Source organism: Aotus nancymaae, unplaced genomic scaffold, assembly GCF_030222135.1.
Source record: "Aotus nancymaae isolate 86718 unplaced genomic scaffold, 86718_ANA_hifiasm-v0.15.2.pri h1tg000041l, whole genome shotgun sequence".
Lineage (NCBI taxonomy): Eukaryota > Metazoa > Chordata > Mammalia > Primates > Aotidae > Aotus > Aotus nancymaae.
Genome location: NW_026988455.1, coordinates 11,709,792 through 11,737,515, shown reverse-complemented (window position 1 = coordinate 11,737,515; position 27,724 = coordinate 11,709,792). Strand labels below are relative to the sequence as shown.

The 27,724-nt window shown below is 36.3% G+C and overlaps 1 protein-coding gene across 3 annotated transcripts in view; it reads left to right on the top strand.

Annotated features, from left to right (window-relative positions):
* The window catches only part of JAK2 (Janus kinase 2), a 123,147-nt gene that overhangs the window by 73,124 nt on the left and 22,299 nt on the right, over positions 1 to 27,724 (top strand). For all 3 annotated transcript variants that reach the window (XM_012454553.3, XM_064361473.1, XM_012454554.3), the window contains 8 exons: positions 13,374 to 13,531; positions 15,138 to 15,249; positions 17,130 to 17,316; positions 18,309 to 18,436; positions 21,164 to 21,298; positions 22,512 to 22,599; positions 25,345 to 25,472; positions 26,207 to 26,345. In XM_012454553.3, coding sequence (XP_012309976.1) covers positions 13,374 to 13,531; positions 15,138 to 15,249; positions 17,130 to 17,316; positions 18,309 to 18,436; positions 21,164 to 21,298; positions 22,512 to 22,599; positions 25,345 to 25,472; positions 26,207 to 26,345 — 1,075 coding nt within the window. The remainder of the gene's footprint in view (positions 1 to 13,373; positions 13,532 to 15,137; positions 15,250 to 17,129; positions 17,317 to 18,308; positions 18,437 to 21,163; positions 21,299 to 22,511; positions 22,600 to 25,344; positions 25,473 to 26,206; positions 26,346 to 27,724) is intronic.

Here is a 27,724-nt window from a genome sequence, read left to right as displayed (position 1 = left end):
GCTGTTTTCTGTAGCAGCTGCACCATTTTACATTCCTACCAGGAGTGCATTCTCTACATGCTCATCAAAACTTGTTATTTTCTGTTTTCTGATAGATAGTAGCCTTCTGATGGGTGTGAAGTAGTATCTCATTGTGATTTTGATTCACTTTTCCCTAACGATTAGTGTTGCTGAGCATCTTTTCATATATGTATTGCCATTTATATATCTTCTTTGGAGAAATACATATATTCAAGTCCTTTGTTCATTTTTTTGATCAGTTTTTTTTTTGCTGAATTATAGAAATTTTTTGTGTATTCTTGATATTAATCCCTTTTCAATTATATGATTTGCAGATATTTCTCCCATTCCATAGATTGCATTTTCTCTATGTTGTTTGTGTCCTTTGATGCACAGAAGTTTTAGTTAGTTCAACTTTTGTTGCCTGTTTTTCTTTCTTTTTACTTTTTTCGTTGAGATACAATACAAACACAGTAAAGCATACTAATCTTACGTGTATAGCTCAGTGAATTTTTAAATATTTGTACATCTGTGTAGCCACACCTACCTCAAAAAATAGAATACTTCTCTTACTCCTAGAAGGTTTCCACATGTATCTTTCCCGTTATTCACCTCCACCCCTAACTTCTACCGTCAGTTAATCTATTAATAACGGTTGTTTAAATGGAATGATACTGTATGTATTCTTTTAAAATCTAGATTCTTTTACTTAATATAATGTCTGAAGATTCATTTACGTTGTTATATGTGTCAGTTCATTCTTTTTTTTTTTTTTAGACAGAGTCTTGCTCTATTGCCAGGCTGGAACGCAGTGGTGTGATCTTGCCTCACTGCAATCTGCACCTACCAGGTTCCAGTGATCCTCCTGCCTCAGCCTCCCTAGTAGCTGGGGTTACAGGTGTACACCACTACACCAAGCTAATTTTTGTATTTTTAGTAGAGATGGGGTTTTACCATGCTGGCCAGGATGGTCTCGATCTCCTGACCTCAAGATCCACCTGTCTTGGCCTCCCAAAGTGCTGGGATTACAGGTGTGAGCCAGTGTGCCCTGCCAGTTCATTCCTTTTTATTGCTGGGTAGTACTGAATTGTTTCATTATATATCACATTTTTAATTTATTCTGTTTGGGTTATTTTCAGTTCAGGGTTTTTAGGGATAAAATTACTATGAACATTCTTTATTACATATTTTTGGTGGACTTATGCACTTAATTTTTTGTATATATATATATACCTAGGCATGGGATTATTGAGTCATAGTGATAGCTTTAATATACTGCCAAACAGGGCCGGGCGTGGTGGCTCACGCCTGTAATCCCAGCACTTTGGGAGGCCGAGGTGGGTGGATCATGAGGTCAAGAGATCGAGACCAACCTGGTCAACATGGTGAAACCCCGTCTCTACTAAAAATACAAAAAATTAGCTGGGAACGGTGGCGCGTGCCTGTAATCCCAGCTACTCAAGAGGCTGAGGCAGGAGAATTGCCTGAACCCAGGAGGCAGAAGTTGCGGTGAGCCAAGATCACGCCATTGCACTCCAGCCTGGGTAACAAGAGCGAAACTCCATCTCAAAAAAAAAAAAAAAAAAAAAATATATATATATATATATATATATATATATACTGCCAAACAATTTTTTATAGTTCTGTCAGTTCACTCTTCCTTCAATAATGTATGAAAATTACAGTTGTCTCATATCCTCATTAACTCTTAATCTTGTCAGTCTAAAAATGGCTTAGTGCATCTGGTGGATGTGTACTGGTAGCTCATTGTAGTTTTCATTTTCATTGCCCTGGTAATGATGTTGAATACTTTTTCACTTATTGTTTTTCTGAATATCCTTCTTACAAAGTGCCTGTGACAGTAGTAGGGTCTCTATAGATCCTGGGTATATGTCTTTTGTAGGATATTTGTAAAATGTATATAGGCATACATCAGAGATATTGCTACTTCAGTTCCAGACCATTGCAATAAAGCAAATATTGCAATGAAGTGAGTCACACAAATTTTTTGGTTTCTCAGTACATAGAAAAGTTACGTTATACTATAATGGAGTCTATTAAGTGTGCAACAGCATTATATCTTAAAAATTAAGTTAAAACACTTTATTGCTAAAAAATGCTAATGATAATTTGAGCCTCCAGAGTTATAATCTTTCTGCTTGTGAGAGTATTACTTTGCTGTTGATGGCTGCTGACTGATCAGGGTTATGGTTGGTTAACGTTGGCGGTGGCTGAAGCAATTTCTTAAAATAAGGTAACAACGAAATTTACTGCATCAGTAGACTCTTCCTTTCATGAAAGATGTCTCTGTAGCATGTGATGGTGTTCGGTAGCATTTTACTCACAGTAGAATTTCTTTCAAAACAAGTCAGTCCTCCCAAACCCTGCCACTGCTTTATCTACTAAACTATTCTAAATCCTTTGTTGTCATTTCAGCAACATGCACAGCATCTTCACCAGGACTAGATTCCATGTCAAGAAACCATTTTTTTTTTTTGCTCTTACATAAGAAGCAACTCCTCATTTGACCAAGTTTTATCATGAGATTGTAGCAATTCAGTCACATCTTCAGCTCTACTTCTAATTCTAGTTCCCTTGCTATTTCTACCACATCCTCGTGACTTTCTCCATTGAAGTCTTGAACCCCTCAAAGTTATCCGTGAGGGTTGGAATCAACTTCTTCTAAATTCCTGATAATGTTAACACTTTGATCTTCTTCTGTGAATCACTAGTGTTCTTCCTGGCATCAAGAATGGTGAGTCCTTACCATAAGTTTTTCTATTTACCCAGGTCCATCAGAGGAATCACTATCTATGGCAGCTTAGCCTTACAGAATGTATTTTTTAGATAATAAGACTTGAAAGTTGAAATTCCTTTTTGATCCATGGGCTACAGAAAGAATGTTGTGTCAGCAGGCGTGGAAATAACATGAATATCCTTTTACATCTCTGTCAGAGCTCTTTTTTTGCTGAGCATATCTCAACGATGGGCTTAAACTGGGCCAGGTGTGGTGGCTCATCCCTGTAATCCCTGCACTTTGGGAGGCTGAGGCAGGTGGATCCACAGGGTCAGGAGTTTCAGACCAGCGTGGCCACCATGGTGAAACCCTGTCTCTACTAAAGATACAAAAAATTAGCCAGGCATGATGGTGTGAGCCTGTAATCCCAGCTACTCAGGTGGCTGAGGCTGGAGAATTGCTTGAACCTGGGAGTTGGAAGTTGTAGTGAGCTGCGATCATGCCACTGCACTCCAGCCTGGGTGACAGGGTGAGACTCCATCTCAAAAAAAAAAAAAAGTAAACCATGCTATAAACAACAGATGTGCTGTCATCCAAGTCTTGTTCCATTTATAGAGCACAGGCAGGGTAGACTTAGTATAATTTGTAGAGCCCTAGGACTTTTGGAATGGTAAATGAGCACTGGTTTGAATTTCAAGTCACCAGTGGCATTACATTAGCCCTTGGCAAGAGAGTTAGCCTGTCCTTGGAAGCTTTGAAGCCAAGCACTGACTTCTCCTCTCGAGCTGTGGAAGTCCTAGATGGCATATTCTTCCAACAGAAGGCTGTTTTGTTTACATTTGAAAATCTTGTTAGTGTCACCATCTTTATCAGTGATCTTTGCTAGATCTTCTGGATAACTTGTGGTAGCTTCCACACTTTACCTTGCACTTAGGCTGTGGACATGGCTTCTTTTCTTAGATCTCATGAACCAACCTCTAGTAGCTTCCAACTTTTCTTCTGCAGCTTCCTCACCTCTCTGTCTTTATAGAATTGAAGAGCATTTAGATTAGGCTTTGGCTTAAGGGAATGTTGTGGCTGGTTTGATCTATCTAGACCACTCAAACTTTCTCTGTATCATCAATAAGGCTGTTTGACTTTCCTATAATTTATGTGGTCACAGGAGTTGCACTTTCAGTTTCCTTCAAGGACTTTTCCTTTGCATTCATAACTTGCCTTTTTAGTGCAAGAGACCTAGTTTTCAGCCTTCCTTGGCTTTCAACATGCCTTTCTCACTAAGCTTAATCATTTCTATCTTTTGATTTAAAGTGAGAGACAGGTGAATCTTCCTTTCACTTGAATACTTACAGGCCACTGTGGGATTATTAATTGGCCTAGTTTCATTATTGTTGTGTCTGAGGGAATAGGGAGGCCTGAGGAGAGGGAAAAAGAAAGCGAAATAGCCATTTGATGGAGCTGTCAGAACATATACTAATTTATCATTTTAGTTCACCATCTTATATAGGCCAAGCGTGTGGTGCCCCAAAACAATTACAGTTGACCCTTGGACATCACAGGTTTGAACTGTGTGGGTGCACTTATTTGCAGTTTTTTTTTTTTTCAGCCAAACATGGATGGAAAATATAGTAGTCACAAGATGCGAAACCTGTATATACGTAGGGTTGACACTTTGTATATGGGGGTTCTGCAGGACTAACTGCAGGACTTGAATATGGTCAGATTTTGGTATATGCAGGGGTCCTGTAACTAATCCCCCTTGTATTCTGAGGGACATCTGTACAATAGTTACGTCAAAAGTCATTGATCACAGATCACCATAACATGTATAATAATAATGAGAAAGTTCAAATTTTGTGAAAATTACCAAAATGTAACAGACAGGAAGTAAGCATATGCTATTGGAAGAATGGCACCGATAGACTTGTGCTTGCTCCACATAAGTTTGTCAGAAACCTTCAATTTATATGAAAAAAAATGCTGTAACTGGGAAAAGCAATAAGGGGAAGTACAGTAAAACAAAACGTTGCCTGTATATCACTAGGACAGATACCAGTTAGTGAACTGCTAGTTCAAAGGGTGTGAATATTTACAACTTTGATAGAGACTATTAAAGTACTTCTCAAATGGTGTTTCCAATGTATCTGTACACTTCTCTTCTTGTACCCTTTGCCAACATTGGATGTTATCAATCTTTTAATTTTTCTGCCAAATCAATGGGTAAAACAATGCCATCCTGTTGTATTTCAGTTCCTTAATTAGAACCGGATATTGAGCAATACCTCATGTGTTTATAGGTCAGCTTTAATATTTATTCTTCTGTCAACTGCCTTTTCATATCCTTTGACTAGTTTTCTTTTTTTCTTTTTAACTGTTTTATAGGTTTTATTCCCACAGTGTGTGTTGGGTATAATACTTTGTTGTACATGTTTGTAATCTCCAAGTCTTTTAATTTTGTTTAGGATTCTTTTTTTATTGCATTTTAGGTTTTGGGGTACATGTGAAAAACATGCAAGATTGTTGCATAGGTGCATACGTGGCAGTGTGATTTGCTGCCTTCCTCCCCTTCACCTATATGTGGCATTTCTCCCTATGCTATCTCTCCCCAACTCCCCACCCCTCCGCTGTCCACCCCCACTCCCCCCCAACAGACCCCAGTGTATAGTGCTCCCCTCCCTGTGTCCATGTGTTCTCATTGTTCAACACCCGTCTATGAGTGAGAACATGTGGTGTTTGATTTTGTGTTCTTGTGTCAGTTTGCTGAGAATGATGGTTTCCAGGTTCATCTATGTCCCTACCAAAGACGCGAACTCATGGTTTTTGATGGCTGCATAATATTCCATGGTGTATATGTGCCACATTTTTCCTGTCCAGTCCACCATCGATGGGCATTTCGGTTGGTTCCAGGTCTTTGCTATTGTAAACTGTGCTGGAATGAACATTCGTGTGCATGTGTCCTTATAGTAGAACGATTTATAATCCTTTGGATATATACCCAGTAATGGGATTGCTGGGTCAAATGGAATTTCTATTTCTAGATCCTTGAGGAATCACCACACTGTCTTGCACAATGGTTGAACTAATTTACACTCCCACCAACAGTGTAAAAGTGTTCCTATTTCTCCACATCCTCTCCAGCATCTGTTGTCTCCAGATTTTTTAATGACTGCTGTTCTAACTGGCATGAGATGGTATCTCAATGTAGTTTTGATTTGCATTTCTCTAATGACCAGTGTTTTTTCATATGCTTGTTGGCCTCATGTATGTCTTCTTTTGTAAAGTATCTGTTCATATCCTTCGCCCATTTTTGAATGGGCTTGTTTGTTTTTTTCTTGTAAATCTGTTTCTGTTCGTTGTAAATTCTGGATATCAGCCCTTTGTCAGATGGGTAGGCTGCAAAAATTTTTTCCCATTCTGTTGGTTGCCGATTCACTCTATTGACTGTTTCTTTTGCCATGCAGAAGCTGTGGAGTTTGATTAGGTCCCATTTGTCTATTTTCGCTTTGTTGCCAATGCTTTTGGTGTTTTGGTCATGAAGTCCTTGCCTACGCCTATGTCCTGAATGGTTTTGCCTAGGTTTTCTTCTAGGGTTTTTATGGTGTTAGGTCTTATGTTTAAGTCTTTAATTCATCTGGAGTTAATTTTAGTGTAAGGTGTCAGGAAGGGGTCCAGTTTCTGCTTTCTGCATATGGCTAGACAGTTTTCCCAACACCACTTATTAAACAGGGAATCCTTTCCCCATTGCTTGTTTTTATCAGGGTTGTCAAAGATCGGATGGTTGTAGATATGTTGTGTTGCCTCAGAGGCCTCTGTTCTGTTCCGTTGGTCTTTATCTCTGTTTTGGTTACTGTAGCCTTGTAGTATAGTTTGATGTCCGGTAGTGTTATGCCTCCTGCTTTGTTCTTTTTGCTTAGAATTGACTTGGCAATGTGGGCTCTCTTTTGGTTCCATATGAAGTTTAAGGTGGTCTTTTCCAGTTCTGTGAAGAAGGTCATTGGTAACTTGATGGGGATAGCGTTGAATCTGTAAATTACTTTGGGCAGTATGGCCATTTTCACGATATTGATTCTTCCTAACCATGAACATGGAATGTTTCTCCATCTGTTTGTGTCCTCTCTTATTTCGTTGAGCAGTGGTTTGTAGTTCTCCTTGAAGGGGTCCTTTACGTTCCTTGTTAGTTGTATTCCTAGGTATTTTATTCTTTTCATAGCAATTGTGAATGGCAGTTCGTTCTTGATTTGGCTCTCTTTAAGTCTGTTATTGGTGTATAGGAATGCTTGTGATTTTTGCACATTGATTTTGTATCCTGAGACTTTGCTGAAGTTGCTTATCAGTTTCAGGAGATTTTGGGCTGAGACAATGGGGTCTTCTAGATATACAATCATGTCATCTGCAAATAGAGACAATTTGACTTCCTCCTTTCCTAATTGAATACCCTTTATTTCTTTTTCTTGCCTGATTGTTCTGGCTAGAACTTCCAGTACTATATTGAATAGGAGTGGTGAGAGAGGGCATCCTTGTCTAGTGCCAGATTTCAAAGGGAATGCTTCCAGTTTTTGCCCATTCAGTATGATATTGGCTGTAGGTTTGTCGTAAATAGCTTTTATTATTTTGAGATATGTTCCTTCGATACTTAGTTTATTGAGAGTTTTTAGCACAAAGGGCTGTTGAATTTTGTCAAAGGCCTTCTCTGCGTCAATTGAGATAATCATGTGGTTTTTGTCTTTGGTTCTGTTTATGTGGTGAATTACATTTATAGACTTGTGTATATTGAACCAGCCTTGCATCCCCGGGATGAATCCTACTTGATCATGGTGGATAAGCTTTTTGATGTGCTGTTGTAATCGGCTTGCCAGTATTTTATTGAAGATTTTTGCATCTATGTTCATCATGGATATTGGGCTGTAGTTTTCTTTTCTTGTTGAGTCTCTGCCGGGTTTTGGTATCGGGATGATGTTGGTCTCATAAAATGATTTGGGAAGGATTCCCTCTTTTTGGATTATTTGGAATAGTTTCAGAAGAAATGGTACCAGTTACTCTTTGTATGTCTGGTAGAATTCGGCTGTGAACCCATCTGGACCTGGGCTTTTTTTGGGTGGTAGGCTCTTAATTGCTGCCTCGACTTCAGACCTTGTTATTGGTCTATTCAGGGTTTTGACTTCTTCCTGGTTTAGGCTTGAGAGGAGGCAAGTGTCCAGGAATTTATCCATTTCTTCCAGGTTTTCTAGTTTATGTGCATAGAGTTGTTTGTAATAATCTCTGATGATGGTTTGAATTTCTGTGGAATCTGTGGTGATATCCCCTTTATCATTTTTTATTGCATCTATTTGGTTATTCTCTCTTTTCTTTTTTATTAATCTGGCTAGTGGTCTGTCTATTTTGTTGATCTTTTCAAAAAACCAGCTCCTGGATGTATTGATTTTTTGAAGGGTTTTTTGTGTCTCTATCTCCTTCAATGCTGCTTTGACCTTCGTTATTTCTTGTCTTTTGCTAGGTTTTGAGTTTTTTTGATCTTGCTCCTCTAGCTCTTTCAATTTTGACAATAGGGTGTCAATTTTAGATCTCTCCTTTCTTCTCATGTGGGCACTTATTGCTATATATTTTCCTCTCGAGACTGCTTTAAATGTGTCCCAGAGATTCTGGTATGTGGTGTCTTCGTTCTCGTTGGTTTCAAAGAACATCTTTATTTCTGACTTCATTTCAGTGTTTATCCAGTCAACATTTAGGAGAAAGTTGTTCAGTTTCCATGAAGCTGTGCGGTTCTGGGTTGGTTTCTGAATTCTGAGTTCTAAGTTGATTGCACTGTGGTCTGAGAGACTGTTTGTTATGGTTTCCGTTCTTTTGCATTTGCTGAGGAGTGATTTACTTCCAATTATGTGGCAATTTTAGAGTAGGTGTGATGTGGTGCTGAGAAGAATGTATATTCTGTGGATTTGGGGTAGAGAGTTCTGTAAATGTCTATTAGGTTTGCTTGTTCCAGGTCTGAGTTCAAGTCCTGGATATCCTTATTAATTTTCTGTCTCGATCTGTCTAATATTGACAATGGTGTGTTGAAGTCTCCCACTATTATTGTGTGGGAGTCTAAGTCTCTTTGTAAGTTATTAAGAACTTGCCTTATATATCTGGGTGCTCCTGTATTAGGTGCATATATATTTAGAATCGTTAGCTCTTCTTGTTGTATTGATCCTTTTACCATTATGTAATGTCCTTGTCTCTTTTGATCTTTGTTGCTTTAAAGTCTATTTTATCAGTGATGAAAATTGCAACTCCTGCTTTTTTTTGCTCTCCATTTGCTTGGTAAATCTTCCTCCATCCCTTTATTTTGAGCCTTTGTGTATCCTTGCATGTGAGATGTGTTTCCTGGATACAGCACACAGATGGGTTTTGGCTTTTTATCCAATTTGCCAGTCTGTGTCTTTTGATTGGGGCATTTAGTCCATTTACGTTTAGGGTTAATGTTGTTATGTGTGAATTTGATCCTGCCATTTTGATGCTAGCCAGCTGTTTTGCCCGTTGGTTGATGCAGATTCTTCATTGTGTTGATGCTCTTTACCATTTCGTGTGTTTTTGGAGTGGCTGGTATTGGTTGTTCTTTTCTATGTGTAGTGCCTCTTTCAGGGGCTCTTGTAAAGCCGGTCTGGTGGTGATGAAATCTCTGAGTGCTTGCTTGTTCACAAAGGATTTTATTTTTCCTTCACTTATGAAGCTTAGTTTGGCTGGATATGAAATTCTGGGTTGAAAGTTGTTTTCTTTAAGGATGTTGAATATCGGCCCCCACTCTCTTCTAGCTTGTAGGGTTTCTGCTGAGAGATCTGCTGTGAGTCTGATGGGCTTCCTTTTGTGGGTAACACGACCTTTCTCTCTGGCTGCCCTTAGCATTTTCTCCTTCTTTTCAACCCTGGTGAATCTGACAATTATGTGCCTTGGGGTTGCTCTTCTAGAGGAATATCTTTGTGGTGTTCTCTGTATTTCCTGGACTTGAATATTGGCCTGCCTTGCTAGGTTGGGGAAGTTTTCCTGGATAATATCCTGAAGAGTATTTTCCAGCTTGGATTCATTCTCTTTGTCACATTCAGGTACACCTATCAAACGTAGATTAGGTCTTTTCACATAGTCCCATATTTCTTGTTGACTTTGTTCATTCCTTTTTACCCTGTTTTCTCTAATCTTGCCTTCTCGTTTTATTTCATTGAGTTGATCTTCGACCTCTGATATCCTTTCTTCTGCTTGGTCAATTCGGCTGTTGAAACTTGTGCATGTTTCGCGAAGTTCTCGTGTTGTGTTTTTCAGCTCCATCAATTCACTCATGTTCCTCTCTAAGTTGTCCATTCTCGTTAGCATTTCGTGAAGTCTTTTTTCAAGGTTCTTAGTTTCTTTGCATTGGGTTAGAACATGTTCTTTTAGCTCACGGAAGTTTCTTAATATCCACTTTCTGAAGGCTGATTCTGTCATTTCATCACACTCATTCTCCATCCAGTCTTGTTCCCTTGCTGGTGAGGAGTTGTGATCCCTTGTAGGAGGAGAGGTTTTCTGGTTTCGGGTGTTTTCATCCTTTTTTCGCTGGTTTCTTCCCATCTTTGTGGATTTATCCGCCTGTCGACTTTGTAGTTGTTGACTTCCTGATTTTGGTAAGTTTAAGTCTGCAGCAGCAGAACTCATAAACCCCATTTTTTTTTCCCCAGGTCTTCTGTCCCAGGGAGTTAGGGCTTTATGAGTTTCCGCTGTGCTGCTGCCGTTTTCTCTACCCACAAGGACACTGCCTAGTCACGCTCAGCCTGCAGAGGCTTCGCTGAGCTGCTGTGGGCTCTGCCCAGCTGCTGTGTGAACTTCCCTGCAGTCTTGTTTATATTGGTGTAGTTAGAACTGCTTCCGCTATGTTGGCCCGCCTCTGTAGTGACGGACTCTCTCTGTAATGACGGGTTGCCTTGGTGACGGCAGGTTGCCTCGGGAACTGCAGCCTGCCTCCGTAATGGCGGATGCCCCTCCTCCACAGAGCTGCACCGTCCCGGGTTCAGTTGTGCTTGCCGTGAAAATCTCAACCCAGAGTGTTTCCAATTGCTGTTTATTTTGTTTTTGTTTTTGTGGGGGTGGGACCAGCCCGGCCTGGTCACGTGGCTCCCTGCCTCAGAGCCTTTTGTTTTTTAGTTGAACGGTCGGCTCTATACCAGGTGACCTGGTCGCCTGTTGAATAGGCGCCGGGATCTGTGTGATTTCCCGTGCAGCGACCCACTGTGCCGGCTGAAACCGCGGCTCTGAGATTCATGGCGCTTTTTTGTCCTGGAATCTCCTGGCCTGGCTCCCTGCTTCAGCTCCCCTTGCTGGCTAAGAGGGGACACAGTCTTGTTTACTCTGCACAGGGAGCCGCTGCACTGGCGGAAACCGCGGCTCTGAGATTCGTGGTGCTTTTTTGCCCGGGAATCTCCTGGCCTGGCTCCCCGTTTCAGCTCTCCTTGCTGGCTAAGAGGGGACACAGTCTAGTTTACTCTGCACTGTGAACCCCTGCGCCAGGGCGCAGGCCAAACAGCCACGCTGGCAATCCGTGGGGCTCCTCTGCCTGTGAATCTTCTGGTCTGTGGGCAGTAAAAATCTGTCTGGAAATGCGGTGTCCACTCACCCTCTGCGCTTTCACTCGGACCTGCAATCCTGAGCTCCTCCTAACTGGCCATCTTGGAGCAGTTATCTGTTTAGGATATTTTTATAGTACCTGGTTTTTTTTTTTTTTTTTTTTTTTTGGCTAGTTGTGTTAACTAAATACCTGTTGTAGTTCAAATATGTCATACGCTTGTCTCCTTATTATAATTTTTGGTTTAGGACCCTATTCTGTGTTCCCTTTATGATTATGAAATTTTGTTCATTGCTGGGGCAAGAAATATGTTGTGATCACATTTTCATTCTTATGTAACTTTTCCCAGGGGTTAATTATTGCTTTATGGTTTTTCCTTTGTATCTAGCTTTATTTTCATTTTCTACAAGAACTCTGTAGTGTACTTCTTAATACAGTATTTCACATAATCAAACCTGTCAAATATTATAGCATTTTTACTTCTTTTTTGGAGAAGTACCTCCTCGATCACAGCATCTTACTTTATAGTCTGGCCTGGAAGCTCTCTAGGTACAACTGTTATTTTGTACAGATGTAATTTTTGGTCATTCCTTTCTTATCCTGGTAACTATTTTTTATCTCTTTTATATTGGATCTGATTTTCTGAATCTCATGTTTGCCCTGTTTTTGTAGGTACAGCCTCTGGTATCTGTTGGTATTTTTATTGTGATCGAGACAAATTAGAAAATTAGAGAGGATTTTTACATTTTTATGATACTGAATTTTCCTACCAAGAACATGATTAATCTTCTATATATTTAAAGAAAAAGTTTCATCTTACAAGAGTGTTTTAAAGTTTTTCTAATAATGGTTTTGTTAATTCTTGATATTGCATTCTTTTTGTTATAAATGGGGCTTTTTTCATTATATAATTGATTTTTTGTATGTAAAAACATAAGTATTTTTATATATGTATATATATTTTCCCATTTAAGTAACATACTGCATTTTAGACTGATTATATGTTCACATATGTATTAAGATACAATCAGGCAGGGCGTGGTGGCTCACGTCTGTAATCCCAGCACTTTGGGAATCCAAGCCTGGTGGATCATGAGGTCAGGACTTTGAGATCAGCCTGGCCAACATAGTGAAACCCTGTCTCTACTAAAAATACAAAAATTAGCTGGACGTCTTGGTGTGTGCCTGTAATCCCAGCTACTTGGGCAGCTGAGGCAGAAAAATTGTTTTAACTCGGGAGGCAGAAGTTGCAGTGAGCCGAGATCACGCCACTGCACTCCAGCCTGGGTGACAGAGCAAGACTCTGACTCGGGGTGGGGGAAAACACAGCATAGCTACATATCCTAACATTTTAGCTTGCAGCATCAGTACTTTAACTTTAGCAGTATATAATTGGTACGTAAGGGTATATAAGGCTGATGCGGTGGCTCACATCTGTAATCCCAGCACTTTGGGAGGCCGAGGTAAGTGGATCACTTGAGGTCAGGAGTTGGAGACCTGCCCGGCCAACATGGTCTTTACTAAGAATAGAAAAATTAGCTGGGCATGGTGGCACATGCCTGTAAATCCTAGCTACTCGTAAGGGTGAGGTGGGAGGATCACTTGAGCTTGGGAGGTGGAGGTTGCAGTGAGCCAAGAGTAGGCCAGTGAACTTCAGCCTGGGCAATGGAGCAAGACTGTGTCTCAAAAAAAAAAAAAAGAAAGAAAAAAGAAAAAAATTGGTATTTAAAAATAAATGGTCATCATTTATAATGCCAACTTTTATATCATATTACATAGATTTCTAGCTGAGATAACTAGTATGTTAGTCTAAGAAGGATATTGGAAAATAAAGTAAAATGATGGATACAGAGTGAACTATAACTGGGAAGATATGATTGTCTGTATTTAGGAGGATGTTAAACATCATACATAAGAATTAAATATCAGACTGAGCCATAAAAGACATGTAAACAATTTAGAAGAAATTTTATTTAGGAGAATTACTCTAAAAACATGAAATGAAGAAAATTTTCAATATTTAACATGCAGTTGACTTTCTGAAAGATGTCCTTTCTTTTTCTTTTCTCTGATTAGGAAATTGAACTTAGCTCATTAAGGGAAGCTTTGTCTTTTGTGTCATTAATTGATGGATATTATAGATTAACTGCAGATGCACATCATTACCTCTGTAAAGAAGTAGCACCTCCAACGGTGCTTGAAAATATACAAAGCAACTGTCATGGCCCAATTTCGTGAGTAATATAGACTTAAAAGTAAATGATATATTTACAAAGAAAAGTTAATATAACAGAGTGATACATGTACATTTAGAAAAAAAATAGTTTGACAAGTTTTTTTAAACAAAAGACTATTTGCAATCATTACATAGTAATTAGAATTATTTAGTGTATAATTTACCATCTATATCCCAATCTATAATATTTATAACTTGTAGAAGGTTAACATTTGTTAATCATGCCTGTGTGTGATTAATTCACTCTTGAGTGTTACTAAAAAAGACCTCCAATTTATGTTTTATTAATTTTAAAATATTACAAAGGAGTCACAGTGCAAAATTTGAAAATTCTCTTTTTTTGGATAGTCCATCTCTTTATACTGAAAGGTGCAAACACAAGACGTATATTATGTCCACTGTCCGTGCAGTGATGAAAATATTCTGTATCTGTGCTGTGTAACACAGTAGCCACTAGCCACATGTGGCTGTTTCGTATTTGAGATGTGGCTAGTGTAACCATGGAACTGAATTTTAATTTAATTTTAATTTCTTTACATTTAAATAGCGACATGTGGCTAGTAACTATCATATTGGCTCACACAGTTGTAGATCCTTACTTTAATACTAGGTAAAGCCAGCTATCATGCATAACATCTGTTTGGCTTAAGTCCTAATGATCTCTCAGCTAGGATGTACTTTATGTTGATAACAGATTTGAATAACTTGCAGAGGGAAAATCTGGGATCATGAGCATATTATGTTCCTTGCATTTAACCTACCCCTAAATATTTGAGAAAATATATCTTGGGTAATATGAAAACTTGATTTAGTCTATGCTTAATATTTATTTAGTAATGAATATGGTTGCTATGAAAAAGCTGCACTCCTTGAACATTATGTCTGTAATTTACATGTTTAATTTTTTAACACTCCTTGCCTTTATTCATGTATCCATCAATTCAGTCAAACATTCTTTTATTTATATTTACTGAGTACCTACTATGTGCAAACATTGGTTTGTATATTAGAAATAAGATGATAAGTGAAACCAAAATGATTATTGCTTTTGTATATATTATATTTTGCTTTTCTTTCAAGATGTGCAGCTTGAGAAAACATCACAAATTTTAAAACTCAGTAGTCTTTGCCAGTTGCCATGAGTCTTCTCTTAGAATTTGTTATCATACTAAATAGTAAAATCATGCATTCAGATTTTTATGTCAGTAACTGCTATGGTAGAAGAGATGTAAGTATTTTCTGATATATTATCTGTATAGTTAAATGAAGTTTTCTGAGAGTGAGTATAGTTTAGAAAATACTAATGTTGAAATCAGCAGGCAGAAAAATCAAATGAACAGATTGTTCTTTGTGATTTTGTCTTATAATACCTTTCACTGGTTTTTAAAGCTATGTAATTGCCCCTTGTAGTGGTTTGAACTTACTACAAAATAGCTTGGTACTTTGATTTTTTTCCATTGAAAGATTATTGCTAAACATATAAAGTAGAGGAGATAATTCCGACAGTTTTAGATTTGACTTTTGATTTTTTTTAGATGACATTTGGTCATAATATTATGGTGCTTGCTATATTATCATTCAGATTCCTTCTTCTTTACCTTTAGAATGGACTTTGCCATCAGTAAACTGAAGAAAGCAGGCAATCAGACTGGACTGTATGTACTTCGATGCAGTCCTAAGGACTTTAATAAATATTTTCTGACTTTTGCTGTCGAGGTTAGTATATCACATTTATTAGCGGTAACACTTTATTTAGTTCATTTAATTTCCTCTCCATATTGATTTACCATATTTCCTTTTTAATACTCAGAATTATAACTTTGGATATGATAACTACTGTAATAATGCTTTATTTACCTCAGAGATTCTGCACAAATAAACAAGATGTAATTCCCAGGGTTTATATAAAAATTTAAAATAATTTATAATGTCTTTTAATTTTGTATTTATTTTATTTTCTGATGTTTTGGTGTTACCAGTGTGTCAAAAGGTATTTCATCAAGTGTCTTTTTTTTTTTTTTTTTTTTAACTAGAAATCTTTACCTTATCATGTAGAACAAAATAAATTGGAAGCAAATTTTCTGTCTATTAACAGTGGTTACAGAATTAGAGAAAAATCGGGCAATAACAAAGAAACAGAAACATAAAGTACTTTTAACTAGTGATTTTCTAATATTAAGAATATTGGTTTACAATGTATATTTTGAAGGTAAAACTGCAATGAAACCTCACTGTCAATACAGATCATCTTGGATCTCATTTATGATTATTTACTATCACTTATGAAGCAATTTCATGGTATAAATCCTAAGAAACTTTATAGCAGCTTTCAAATTTATCTTGCTTTTTAAGAATACAGAAAGTAAGAATTTTATTATTCAGTTATTTAAATTTTCATAAAATAGAACTTAATTTAGCATATATAGAGGGTAGATTAATTACAGAAGGTAGGTTACTCCATCACCTTACCTTTGTGTAAAACTGGTAATCTATCCTAATTTCAAAGTATCTTCTTACTGTAACAGATAATAGTATATTATATTCAAGTATCAATTCAAAATATCTATCTATCTCTATATATTTTATGTTCACTGTATGTGCCAAGGCTAATGAGGGCTAAGTATTAGAGCGTTTATGCTATAGCCCTACTTTAAAGAAACTTATCTACTGGAGAAACAAAAATTTTAAAGTATACAAAAAAAATTCTAAACTGAACATTGTAATGGTCTAGCATAGGCAAATACTGACAGTAACAAACATGCTTACAATTATTAAGAAAGGTCATTTGGCATAGGAAGGACTTGATTGACCTTGAGATAATGGTAGATTTTATATAAATGTTTCTAAGTAGAATGAATGTGTTTATAAAATGCACCTTAAAAACAGATGAACATGTTCATAATATAGTACATAAGACAAATATTTTAAAACTGCAAAATATTAAAAATGTCCTGTTAAAGATAATTATACAAATACAATGGTGGTGCAGTGAAATGGCTGCATGTTCACCTTTGCTTGTGCAATAAGGTGAGCATTAGAGAGGACCTCATAGAAAAAGTGGTACTTGAACTGAGTTTTGATAACTGAATAAAGGTTCATTGCTCAGAAAAAGTGGGTATACATTCTTAGGTAGACAGATAGCATGAAGAGTTATCAAGGCATGAAGCAGCATAGCAGTTGCTTGAAATGATTTAAGTCATTTAATATGGCTGGAAAATAGGTTGTATGTATGTTGGCAGTGGCAGGAGCTGAGATTGGAGATGGAGGCAGAAACCAGCTCATGGAAAGCTCTATATTGCTACATTCATTTTAGGCTTTATCTTATAAATGATGGAAAACTATTAAGGATGGTATTATTATTATTAATTATCATTTCCTTCTTACATGCTTTTTCATAAAATCAACTTTTAAACCACTTTGACAGGCTGAGAAATTGTGAATTGCCCTTTTGAGGAACCAAGTACTCCTATCACTATACCGACACTGCATCAGGATTCATGGTTCAAATGTTTATTCTATTGCTTGTTCTTGTAATAGCCTTTTGTCAGAATAATCACTATGATATCCATTGTGATTTTCTTCCCTTTCTTTAACAGCGAGAAAATGTCATTGAATATAAACACTGTTTGATTACAAAAAATGAGAATGAAGAGTACAACCTCAGTGGGACAAAGAAGAACTTCAGTAGTCTTAAAGATCTTTTGAATTGTTACCAGATGGAAACTGTTCGCTCAGACAATATAATTTTCCAGTTTACTAAATGCTGTCCCCCAAAGCCAAAAGGTAAAATAATTTTCCAGTTATTTTAAAATTATTGGTCATGGATTGTGTATGTGGTGTGAGGTATCTTCAGTACACTGATTTGAAAGGATATATGAAAGAAGCAGGTCTTAAAGTCAATTTTATCTTATTCTCTTGTACAAGCACCAATCAAATAAGATTGTTTACTTTGGTTTCAGTGGTCTAGAAGTGACTTGAAGTTCAATTATTCTAAAATAAGATTTTAAGGATAATAATTGTGTGGTATGTCACTTATTTGTTGAGCTGGAAGACCTCACTACTAAATTCTCATGTTGTTGTAAGTAGAAATTTTCATATTCTTTGAGGATTTTAATTTTTTTTTTTTTTTTTTTTTTTTTTTTTTTTGAGACAGAGTCTCGCTCTGTTGCCAGGCGCCAGGCTGGAGTGCAGTGGCGCGATCTCAGCTCACTGCAACCTCCGCCTCCCAGATTCAAGCAATTCTCCTGCCTCAGCCTCCTGAGTAGCTGGGACTACAGGCGCGCGCCACCATGCCCAGCTAATTTTTGTATTTTATTAGTAGAGATGGGGTTTCACCATGTTGGCCAGGATGGTCTCGATCTCGTGACCTCATGATCCACCCGCCTCGGCCTCTCAAAGTGCTGGGATTACAGGCGTGAGCCACAATTTCTGTATTTTTAAAATAAAGATAGTAAAGTTGGAAATCCCTTGAAATAATGAGCCTTATTATTAAAAGTTATTAAAATTCCTGAAAAATGATATGAGTTAAAGATGTGACTATAATTTTGAATTAATGAAATAATACATCAAAATTCAAATTACATTAATTAAGGAAGTGATCATAATTTTGAATGTATTAAGTCAGAATAATACATCAAAGTTCAATGAGTTAACTTTTAAAATAATCTTGTTATTATAAAAAAAGAGCAGTTAAGCATTTCTTATATATAGAACACATTTCATTTTACTCTTTTCAATTTATTTTGACATGATATATATGTATTTTATTTTTTCAGATAAATCAAACCTTCTAGTCTTCAGAATGAATGGTGTTTCTGATGTCCCAATCTCACCAACATTACAGAGGCATAATAATGTGAACCAAATGGTGTTTCACAAAATTAGAAATGAAGATTTGATATTTGTAAGTCATTAGATACTGATTACTATCTTTTTTGCCCTTTTAAAACGACGTCTGTTTTCTTGATTTACATTCAGGTGACATTTGGAAGGAACTATTTTGTTATAACGTATACAAATTTAGTTGTGATTTAAGTATTTTTCTTAGGAAAAATATACAAATTTCATGTTAGAAGTGAGCAAAATTAATTATCCTAAGAATGGAGTTTAAAATTTCTTCTTGGAAATTGAAAAATGATTCTTCACAAATCTAAAATTAAAAATCTACAAAAATTTATATCTTAACTCTCAAGTTCTCAAGAAAGGGGAATTCAAGGGATTAAAAATGAGAACAAAATCCAGCCATCTCTCAGTGTCCTTGAGGGATTGGTTCCAGGATTACGCTTGGATACCAAAGTCTGAGCATACTTAAGTCCTCTATTTGGCCCTGTGGAACCTGTGGATATGAAAAGTTAGCCCTCCATATATGCAGGTTTTGTATCCCATGAACACTGTATTTCTTTTTTAAAATAACTAAATATTTTCTAAAATTATTTATTTATTTTTTAGAGGTGGGACTTGCCCTATCTTCCAGGCTGGAGTGCAGAAATACCGCATTTTCCATCTGGGTTTCTTTGCAGATGCAGAACTGCCTTGCCAGGACAGAGGGCCCACTGCGTTTACTGAAAAAAAAAAAAAATTCACATATAAATGGAGCTGTGCACCCCAATCCCATGTGGTTTAAGGGTCAACTGTAGTACCTAAGATCTGATAATTTGGCTGACAGCTGGTTAGGGTTGGTGATTAGCCACACTTATCAAGGGGGTTAAGATTTAAAAGGGCCGGGGCCGGGCGTGGTGGCTCACGCCTGTAATCCCAGCACTTTGGGAGGCTGAGGTGGGTGGATCACGAGGTCAAGAGATCGAGACCATCCTGGTAAACACAGTGAAACCCCGTCTCTACTAAAAATACAAAAAATTAGCTGGGCATGGTGGCACGTGCCTGTAATCCCAGCTACTCAGGAGGCTGAGGCAGGAGAATTGCTTGAACCCAGGAGGCGGAGGTTGCGGTGAGCCGAGATCGAGCCATTGCACTCCAGCCTGGGTAACAAAAGCGAAACTCCGTCTCAAAAAAAAAAAGATTTAAAAGGGCCATGTCTCAGACTTGTGCAAGGCCAGGAGTTAAAAGTGAGACTATCCCTGAATAAAACCAGGACTATTAAGTAAATACATCCTCAGTAAAATAATATATACAATGTGAAAAATTCACTCACGGGCAAGCAGAGAAGAAAAGCAATGTCATCACTTTTAATTGGGCTTCTAGTGAGGAAAAGGATTCTTTCATAAGAATTTGTCATCATAAGCTTTTGAATTTGGGCTTCATTATACTACCTACATAGACTGAGAAACTCTACATTAAAAGTGGTACTCTCCTAATATTGTGTGGTTCTTGAAAGAAACAAATAAAAAATCTTTTTGGAGCCATATACTCTTAACCTAGGCAACCCATAATTTCCACAGATAAAACCATTCCAAACATGAGCTTTTAAGAGAAAATTTAGAAACATACAAAGAAGTAATGCAGGATTAAGTAAGAGTCAGCTGACCAACAAACATCAAAATTAGAACTCCAGGAACTTCCTGTCACAGAATTTTCAGATACAAACTATAAAATACCTATGAATGTTTAAAGATAGAAAAGGAATTGAAAACATGGAGAAATAAAAAGACATTGTTTTAACAAACAAAAAAGATTTCAGGAAAAAAAGCACAGAAATTATAAATATGCTCATTGACATTAAAACAGAGTATACAGGTTGAAAAGGAAATTACTTATAGGTGAAGCAAGAATTAGTGAATTGTAAGATAGATCTGAAGAAATTAAGAATGCAGCAGTTAGGGAGAAAGAAGTGGAACATATGAAAGAGGATTAAGGGACATGGAAGGCATTATGAGAAAGACCAACTGATATCTGAGCTCTATAAGGAAACAATAGAATTAGCCAGAATGATAAAGACAAGAATCCTCATGTGAGTTATAGGAAACAGAGTGGCCAGGTAACTTGACTAATATTAAAAAACTCATAAATAGTAGAGCTTGGATTTGAACAAAGGCAGCCTTACTTCAGAGTGCAGACTTTCAACAATTACTTTATAAAGATATGCAAGAAATACTAGTACTAGTGGTAACAGCTAACACTTAATGCACATTTACTATGTGTCATGACTGTACTAAGTATTTTTATGTATTTATTCACTTACTGTTCATAACAATCCTATGGGGAAAATAGTTACTATTCTCATTTTTCACATGAAGAAACCAAGACAGCTGTAGCACAGAGATAAAATAGCCTGTACAAGGTCATACAACTAGTAAGTGATAATAAGAAAAAGTCAGATATTCTGCCTCTATAGACCACACTCTATTGCACTAGTAGGAAAGGCAAACAAATGATTCTCATGTAAGCAAATGTAGGTAAACAATGACTATTTTTTTAAAAGTGACAATTATAGCCCATTCAGGAAATTTCAAAACCAAGTAGAGTCAGAATACACTTAATTCATCAATCCTTGTTTTCTGTCTCATTACTAATTAAGGAAGCAGAATAAAAGAATTAATTATTTGGAGTCTCAAATCTGGGTTTAGATTGTAAGGGAAATACTTGCTTATGGATTAAAAAAATTCTTCCTCATTGAACATATTTTCTTGTTCTGACCTCTTTCTCCATCTTTACTCATTCTTTTCTCTTGAAGAATGAAAGCCTTGGCCAAGGCACTTTTACAAAGATTTTTAAAGGCATACGAAGAGAGGTAGGAGACTATGGCCAACTGCATGAAACAGAAGTTCTTTTAAAAGTTCTGGATAAAGCACATAGAAACTATTCAGAGGTGTGTATGTTCTTTACGTAATTCATGTAGTTTATGCTGTTTAAAGATGTGCTCTCATATGTATACAATGTACTCATTTGTAGCTTTCCAAAATTGTAATTTTTAAATATGTCAAGGACTTTTCTGAGGATATATTCTTGTGGGGCTACAGAATTACAGGGTTTTAAAATTATGGAATTGTTTAAAAAATGATAACGTGGGGAAAAATGCTGGATATAGATGAAGGGGGAATGGAGGCAGCAAACCACCTGGTTATGTATGCACTTATGCAACAATGCTGCATGATCTGCACACGTACCTCAGAACCTAAAGTACAATAAGATAATAATAACTTAATTCCAAACAAATTATGTTTAGCATTATGTTTGGAGTGTTATTACATTTCTGCATATACTGTGGCCATGATTTTCAAACTTGACTCTGCAGAGCTTTCTTTATGGTTTACACAGAGGTTCTTCTATAATTTCATTTATTTAAAAAAAAAAGTGTGAAAGGCACTGTACTAAGGAACATTCTTAGTGAATCTGGATGTCTCTGGGCATCATTCAGAGATGATAGCAGGCAGACCACGTGGGCAGTTGCCAGAGCTCTGAACAGCACGATATGATAGTTACAATATCTTAAAGGTTGTTAGTGGAAGATTATGTGAAAAATTCAAGCCAAAGAGTTATTCTAATCCAGAACACCACAGTATTGGTAATTGTGATTCACTGAACAATCATACCCAGAGGTTTTAGTCAAAGTTTAGTTGAATTAAAGTGAAGTTAAAACTATGCCAGTATGCTGACACAGATGTTGTGATATTTTATCTGCACATTCTTAATTCTTTAGAAGTACTATTTAAAGGCTACATCCATCTACCTCAGTTCCCTCTCTCTCTAATATCTACCTCTAGTTGTATGTACATCTGTCCTCTATTTCAGATGTTATGGGTCAAGCCTGTTTGACTGGCATCATTCATGGTTCCTGTACCACTCCCATCTCTCACTTTGATTTCCGTATTCCAGGCTTACGTGGGGGTTTCTTCAGAAGGTTGATGGCAGTTGCAGGTCCATATAAGGGGACCAAATCACTTTTATGCCTACTTATAGTCATACTGAGAGTAGGAGAAAGTTCATCTTTATTATGGCAGAGAAATTTTTCTGAACTATGAGTACTTGTGGACAACAGTCAAACAGTAATTCTTTGTACTTTTTGTTTTTCTTTTCCTTAGTCTTTTTTTGAAGCAGCAAGCATGATGAGCCAGCTTTCTCACAAGCATTTGGTTTTAAATTATGGAGTATGTGTCTGCGGAGAGGAGAGTAAGTAAAACTACAAGCTTTCTTATGCCTTTCTCAGAGCATCTGTTTTTGTTTATTTAGAAAATTCAGTTTCAGGATCACAGCTAGGTGTCAGTGTAAACCATAATTTAACAGGAGTTAAATATTTTTGAAACTGAAAACACTGCAGAACTGTTCAGTTATATCTTGTGAAAAAGGAAACCAATGAAGGAAGTTAAAAGTAGAATGTTACAATGCCCAAACAAAAGTATTATAGTAAAAAAAGTCTCTAACATTTTGTGTTCATGATAGCAAAAGAGATTATGGCAGGTTCAACATAACATTGGAATAACTGGGCTTTTCAGTACAAACTTACCTGGAATTACGAAGACAAAGCATATAATTTTTAATAGAGCTGAATGAAATGACTATGTTGATATGATACTAGATATATTTTTGGCTACATTTAGATTGTTCATAGAAACTACCAAAGGTAGAAATTGTACCCCATGCTTTAATAGTATACATTTTATTGCACTCATTTAATAGCCTCATTTTACTGCACTTTGCTTTATTGTTCTTCTTATTGTATGTTTTACATATTGAAGGTTTATGGCAACCCACTGTCTAGCAAGTCTGTTGGCAACATTTTTCCAACAGCATGTGCTCATTTCATGTCTCTGTGTCACATTTTGGTAATTCTGGCAACATTTCAAACTTTTAAAAAAGTATATGTTAAGGTGATCTGTGATCAGTAATCTTTATTGTTAGTATTGTAATTATTTTGAGATGTCCCAAACAAAGCGAATGTAAGAAAGCAAACTTTTTTTTTTTTTGAATGACAAAATACACTAATGCTGCTTTTAATGGCGGTGCAATAGAGAAGTACAAGGTTTTACTAGTTTGAGCTAATAGGTGTAAAAGATGTCCACTGACACTACCAAGTAGCCTCTTAATAAAAAATGTAGAAAATATACAGGACAAGGTGGAGATTAATCTCTTGAATTTAGTAGGGTAAAAAGAGTTAACTGCCAACCCAGCACTATGATTGTACTTGTTTAGAAAGAAATTGTTTTGTTCTGGTGATGATGGTTTTATCTTCCATTTTAGTTGGATGGGAAATAACAGAAAATTTGTTTCCCCAAAAGTTTTACATTTTCTTGTTAATACATGTTTCGTTTCAGTAGGATGCCATCTGTTAAGCCCGCAGAAGTCCTCCTGGGTATTTCTGGATTGTGCTGTGTGCACTTGTGTTTGAAAGATCAAACAGCTTGTCTCCTTACAGCATTGAGTTGTGTGCTTTATTGTTAGACACAGTATCAGCAGTGTGTCCTTTCCATATTCCCTACTATGAACCCATCAAGATCTGAAATCCTTGTCAAGTATCTGGCTTTAAAAGTTGGGAGATGGTAGTTTAAAAAAAAAAAAGCTCCTGCAAAAACCATCCAGTCCCTAAGCATGGTCTGTGCTGCAACCTCCTCCAGAACACTGTTTCCACCGCAGTGACGGGCTTGCAGTTCTGCCAACGTTTGGGAAACAGGCCGTGGAAAGAGGTGTCTGTGTCTACCCTTTTCCCAGGATAGTCCTCATTTCCAAATTAAGAAAGCAAACTTAATAGATAAATGCAGTGTGTGCTCTGGCTTCTCCATCAGTTAGCCAGTCCTTGGTCTCTCTCCCTCTCCTGAGGCCTTCCTATTTCTTGAGACAACAATATTGAAATTAAGCCATTGAATAATCCTACAGTGGTCTTTAAATGTTCAAGTGAAAGGAAGATTCAGCAGTCTCTCACTTTAAATTGAAAGCTAGAAATGATTAAGCCTAGTGGGGAAGGCATGCTTCTAAAAAAATACTTTTAAAAAGGTATATTCATTGATTTTTTTAAAAGACATAATGGCGTTGCACACTAAATAGACTCCATTATAGTATAAATATAAGTTTCATATGCATTGGCATACCAAGAAATTCATGACTTGCTTTATTGTGATATTTGCTTTATTATGGTAGTCTAAAACCAAACTGGCAATATATTCGAGGTATACTTGTGTTTTAGTGCCTGCCAAAGTTACCTATTTTTCACTAGTAATACAGATTAAATATACATCTACACTTGTATAACATTTTTTCATGTCTTTGAAAATTGATAGTCTTTTCAAAAGCAGTGGTTTGGAACCTGTTATATGGAGGTATCTGAGAGGCTCCTGTGGACCACAAAGGATTGTTTTTGGAAGCCAATATTTGTTTCTCTGGCAAAAAATGTCTTATTTTATTTTTTTAAAGATTTAAAGATAAAGCAATACAAAACATTTTTGTATTTCTGCAGAATAAATTAAAAGAACAAATGGAGCTAGAACTCAAATTCTCCTTTATGTCTAAAATACTGTAGACATTGTTAGTAATTTTTGTGTGTACAAGAACTTTAGGCAGGTTTGAATGTCTAAAAAGTTATGTGGAAGAGAAATCAAGTGAGAAATCTTCATTTATTTATAAAAAGCAGCCATAATTCAGTACTAATATATAGAGGTGTGCTGGTATATTATTATATTACACATTTATGTTACCTGTAATATAATAATATATAATTTATACTCCTACTCTTGCTGTTGTAAGTAAACTAAAAACCAAAAATATAATGCTGTGTATCCATTAAGTTTTCTTTAAAGTAGTGAGTTTTGCTTAATTTTCTTTACCTGTAATGTAAGTATAAATATATTTATAAAGATTTAAATTACATATATTTAATTATATTTATACTTAAGGCTAATTATTACTACTTATATTTTAATGCAGATATTCTGGTTCAGGAGTTTGTAAAATTTGGATCACTAGATACATATCTGAAAAAGAATAAAAATTGTATAAATATATTATGGAAACTTGAAGTTGCTAAACAGTTGGCATGGGCCATGCATTTTCTAGTAAGTAGTATATCCTTTTTATCAAAAGATACTGTTTTATTTTATGAAACAATATACAAATTATCTTTACCTGGAAACAAGAAATAAATCTGTACTTAGATGCCAATTCATGTAAAATAATCTGTGTTAGATGATGAAAGAGGTTACTTGAGGCATATGTTTATGTATGTAAAATCACTTTTGAAAAAATACTTTTGTCATCCCATCAATATCTTAGAACTACTAGTAGACGATCTGTATTTCGTGTCTCTTGGATTTAGAAAATTTAACCAAAAATTATGCAGAAACATCTGCTGTATTTTTGGCCCATTGTACATTATTATGTCCATGAGAAAGCAGTGTTGTCAGAGAATACTAGAGGGCCTGCCAGTGATCGACCCCTCAGGGTGCATCTATGTCCTGCTGCAGAACTGAAGTAATATTTCTTAACGTCAGCTCCTATCCAGAAATACAAACCATCTCAAGCCTTAGAACTCACGTGAAGTGTCACTGGGTAGTTTTAATTTATTCATTTCATCACAAGTGTAGATTATTATGTTATTTAAAATGTAAGACAGGAAGCATAGTTAGGAGTCATAAATTTCCTTTTATCTCAATGCATGCCTCCAAATTAATATTTATTATACTATCTTATATATATTTCTTCTTTAAATCTGTTCTGAGGACTTGAACATACTAAATGCTGAAATATTTGTGGATTGATAGTTGAATATATGTGTGTTTAACTCTAATAGGAAGAAAAGACCCTTATTCATGGGAATGTGTGCGCCAAAAATATTCTACTTATCAGAGAAGAAGACAGGAAGACAGGAAATCCTCCTTTCATCAAACTTAGTGACCCTGGCATTAGTATTACAGTTTTGCCAAAGGACAGTAAGTTCTGTAGGAATACATATAATGTTACTGAGCTTTACTTGGGCAGTGGTGTAGAGAACATGTTGTTAATTTTCCTTGAACTCCATTTGATTAATATGTTCCTGATTAAAAATAAAATTGTCACTTTTGGCAATTTAAGTTAGTTAAATCTTAGTCTCTATTTTTCTTATAAGCATATAACTATGGACTGTGAGGTGACTTTTTTAACAAGTTTTAATCCCTAATTATGTGTGAAGAGTAGGATTTTATCCATTTTTAATATGAAGTTTTCTAATATTCCTTGAGCCACAAGTACATTTTCTAACTATTCTTCTAGTCACTAAATAAAAACTTATCTAGCCTGAGATCTTAGGGTTTTTTCTACCATCTGTGAAGAAATTATTTAGTTTAATTATCCAGCTAATTGTGACTCTTTAAAACCTTAAAAAAAAAAACTTTCATTTGTATCTGTTAATCTTTACTACTTAACACAGTGTTAAAAATACAAATTTCAGTCAGATAGTTGAGAGGGGTTTTTGGGGGTCTAGATAATTGTAATTGAATTTTGGTAACAGCTAATTTCTCTAATTGGATGTTCTAAATTTAGAATATAAATTGATCAATTTTTGTGCATTGATGTGTCCTATTTAAGTCAGTAGTACTTAAACTTGATGCCTTATCTGACAGTGAAGACAGTGATAATTGGGCAATAGTACAGGAGTATGGAGTATGGCAGAAAAATCTTACAGGGTCTTAAATCTGGTATTCTGGGAAATCTTATCCTTTGGAATGGGAAGTGAAGATGGAAAAAATGTATTCATATGGTGAAGGTATTTATCTGTCAATCAATGTATTTATCCGTCTGTCTGTCTATGTCAGAATACCGGAAAGTAGAGTTATACTGCTTCCTCCTTTCTTGAATACTGTCTTTCTGGTGGAATCAAAGATGCAATTTAGCCATCCATCCGCCATAAATGCCTGTTGGTCCTTTATTTGTTGTTGTTGTTTTTTTGTTTTTTTTTTTATCTGCAAGTGAGAATTGCCATGGCTATTAAATCATTAGGACATCCTGAATGATGTCCTAACATTACCTTTACTACTTACGCATTGTAAAGAAATACCAAAGAGTATCAAGGGGCAATTTTAGGATAAACTAGATAGAAAAAAAATTTTGACTATCTAGTGCAGTGGCTCATGCCTGTAATCTCAACACTTTGGGAGGCTGAGGCTGGTGGATAGCTTAAGCCCAATAGGTCAAAGCATAGTGAGCTGCCATCATGCCACTGCACTCCAGCCTGGGTGACAGAGTGACACCCTGTCTCAAAAAAAATTTTTTTTTGTAAGGTAAAACTGATGGAAAGAGGTTGAGAAAGTGATATGCCAATTGAGACACTATG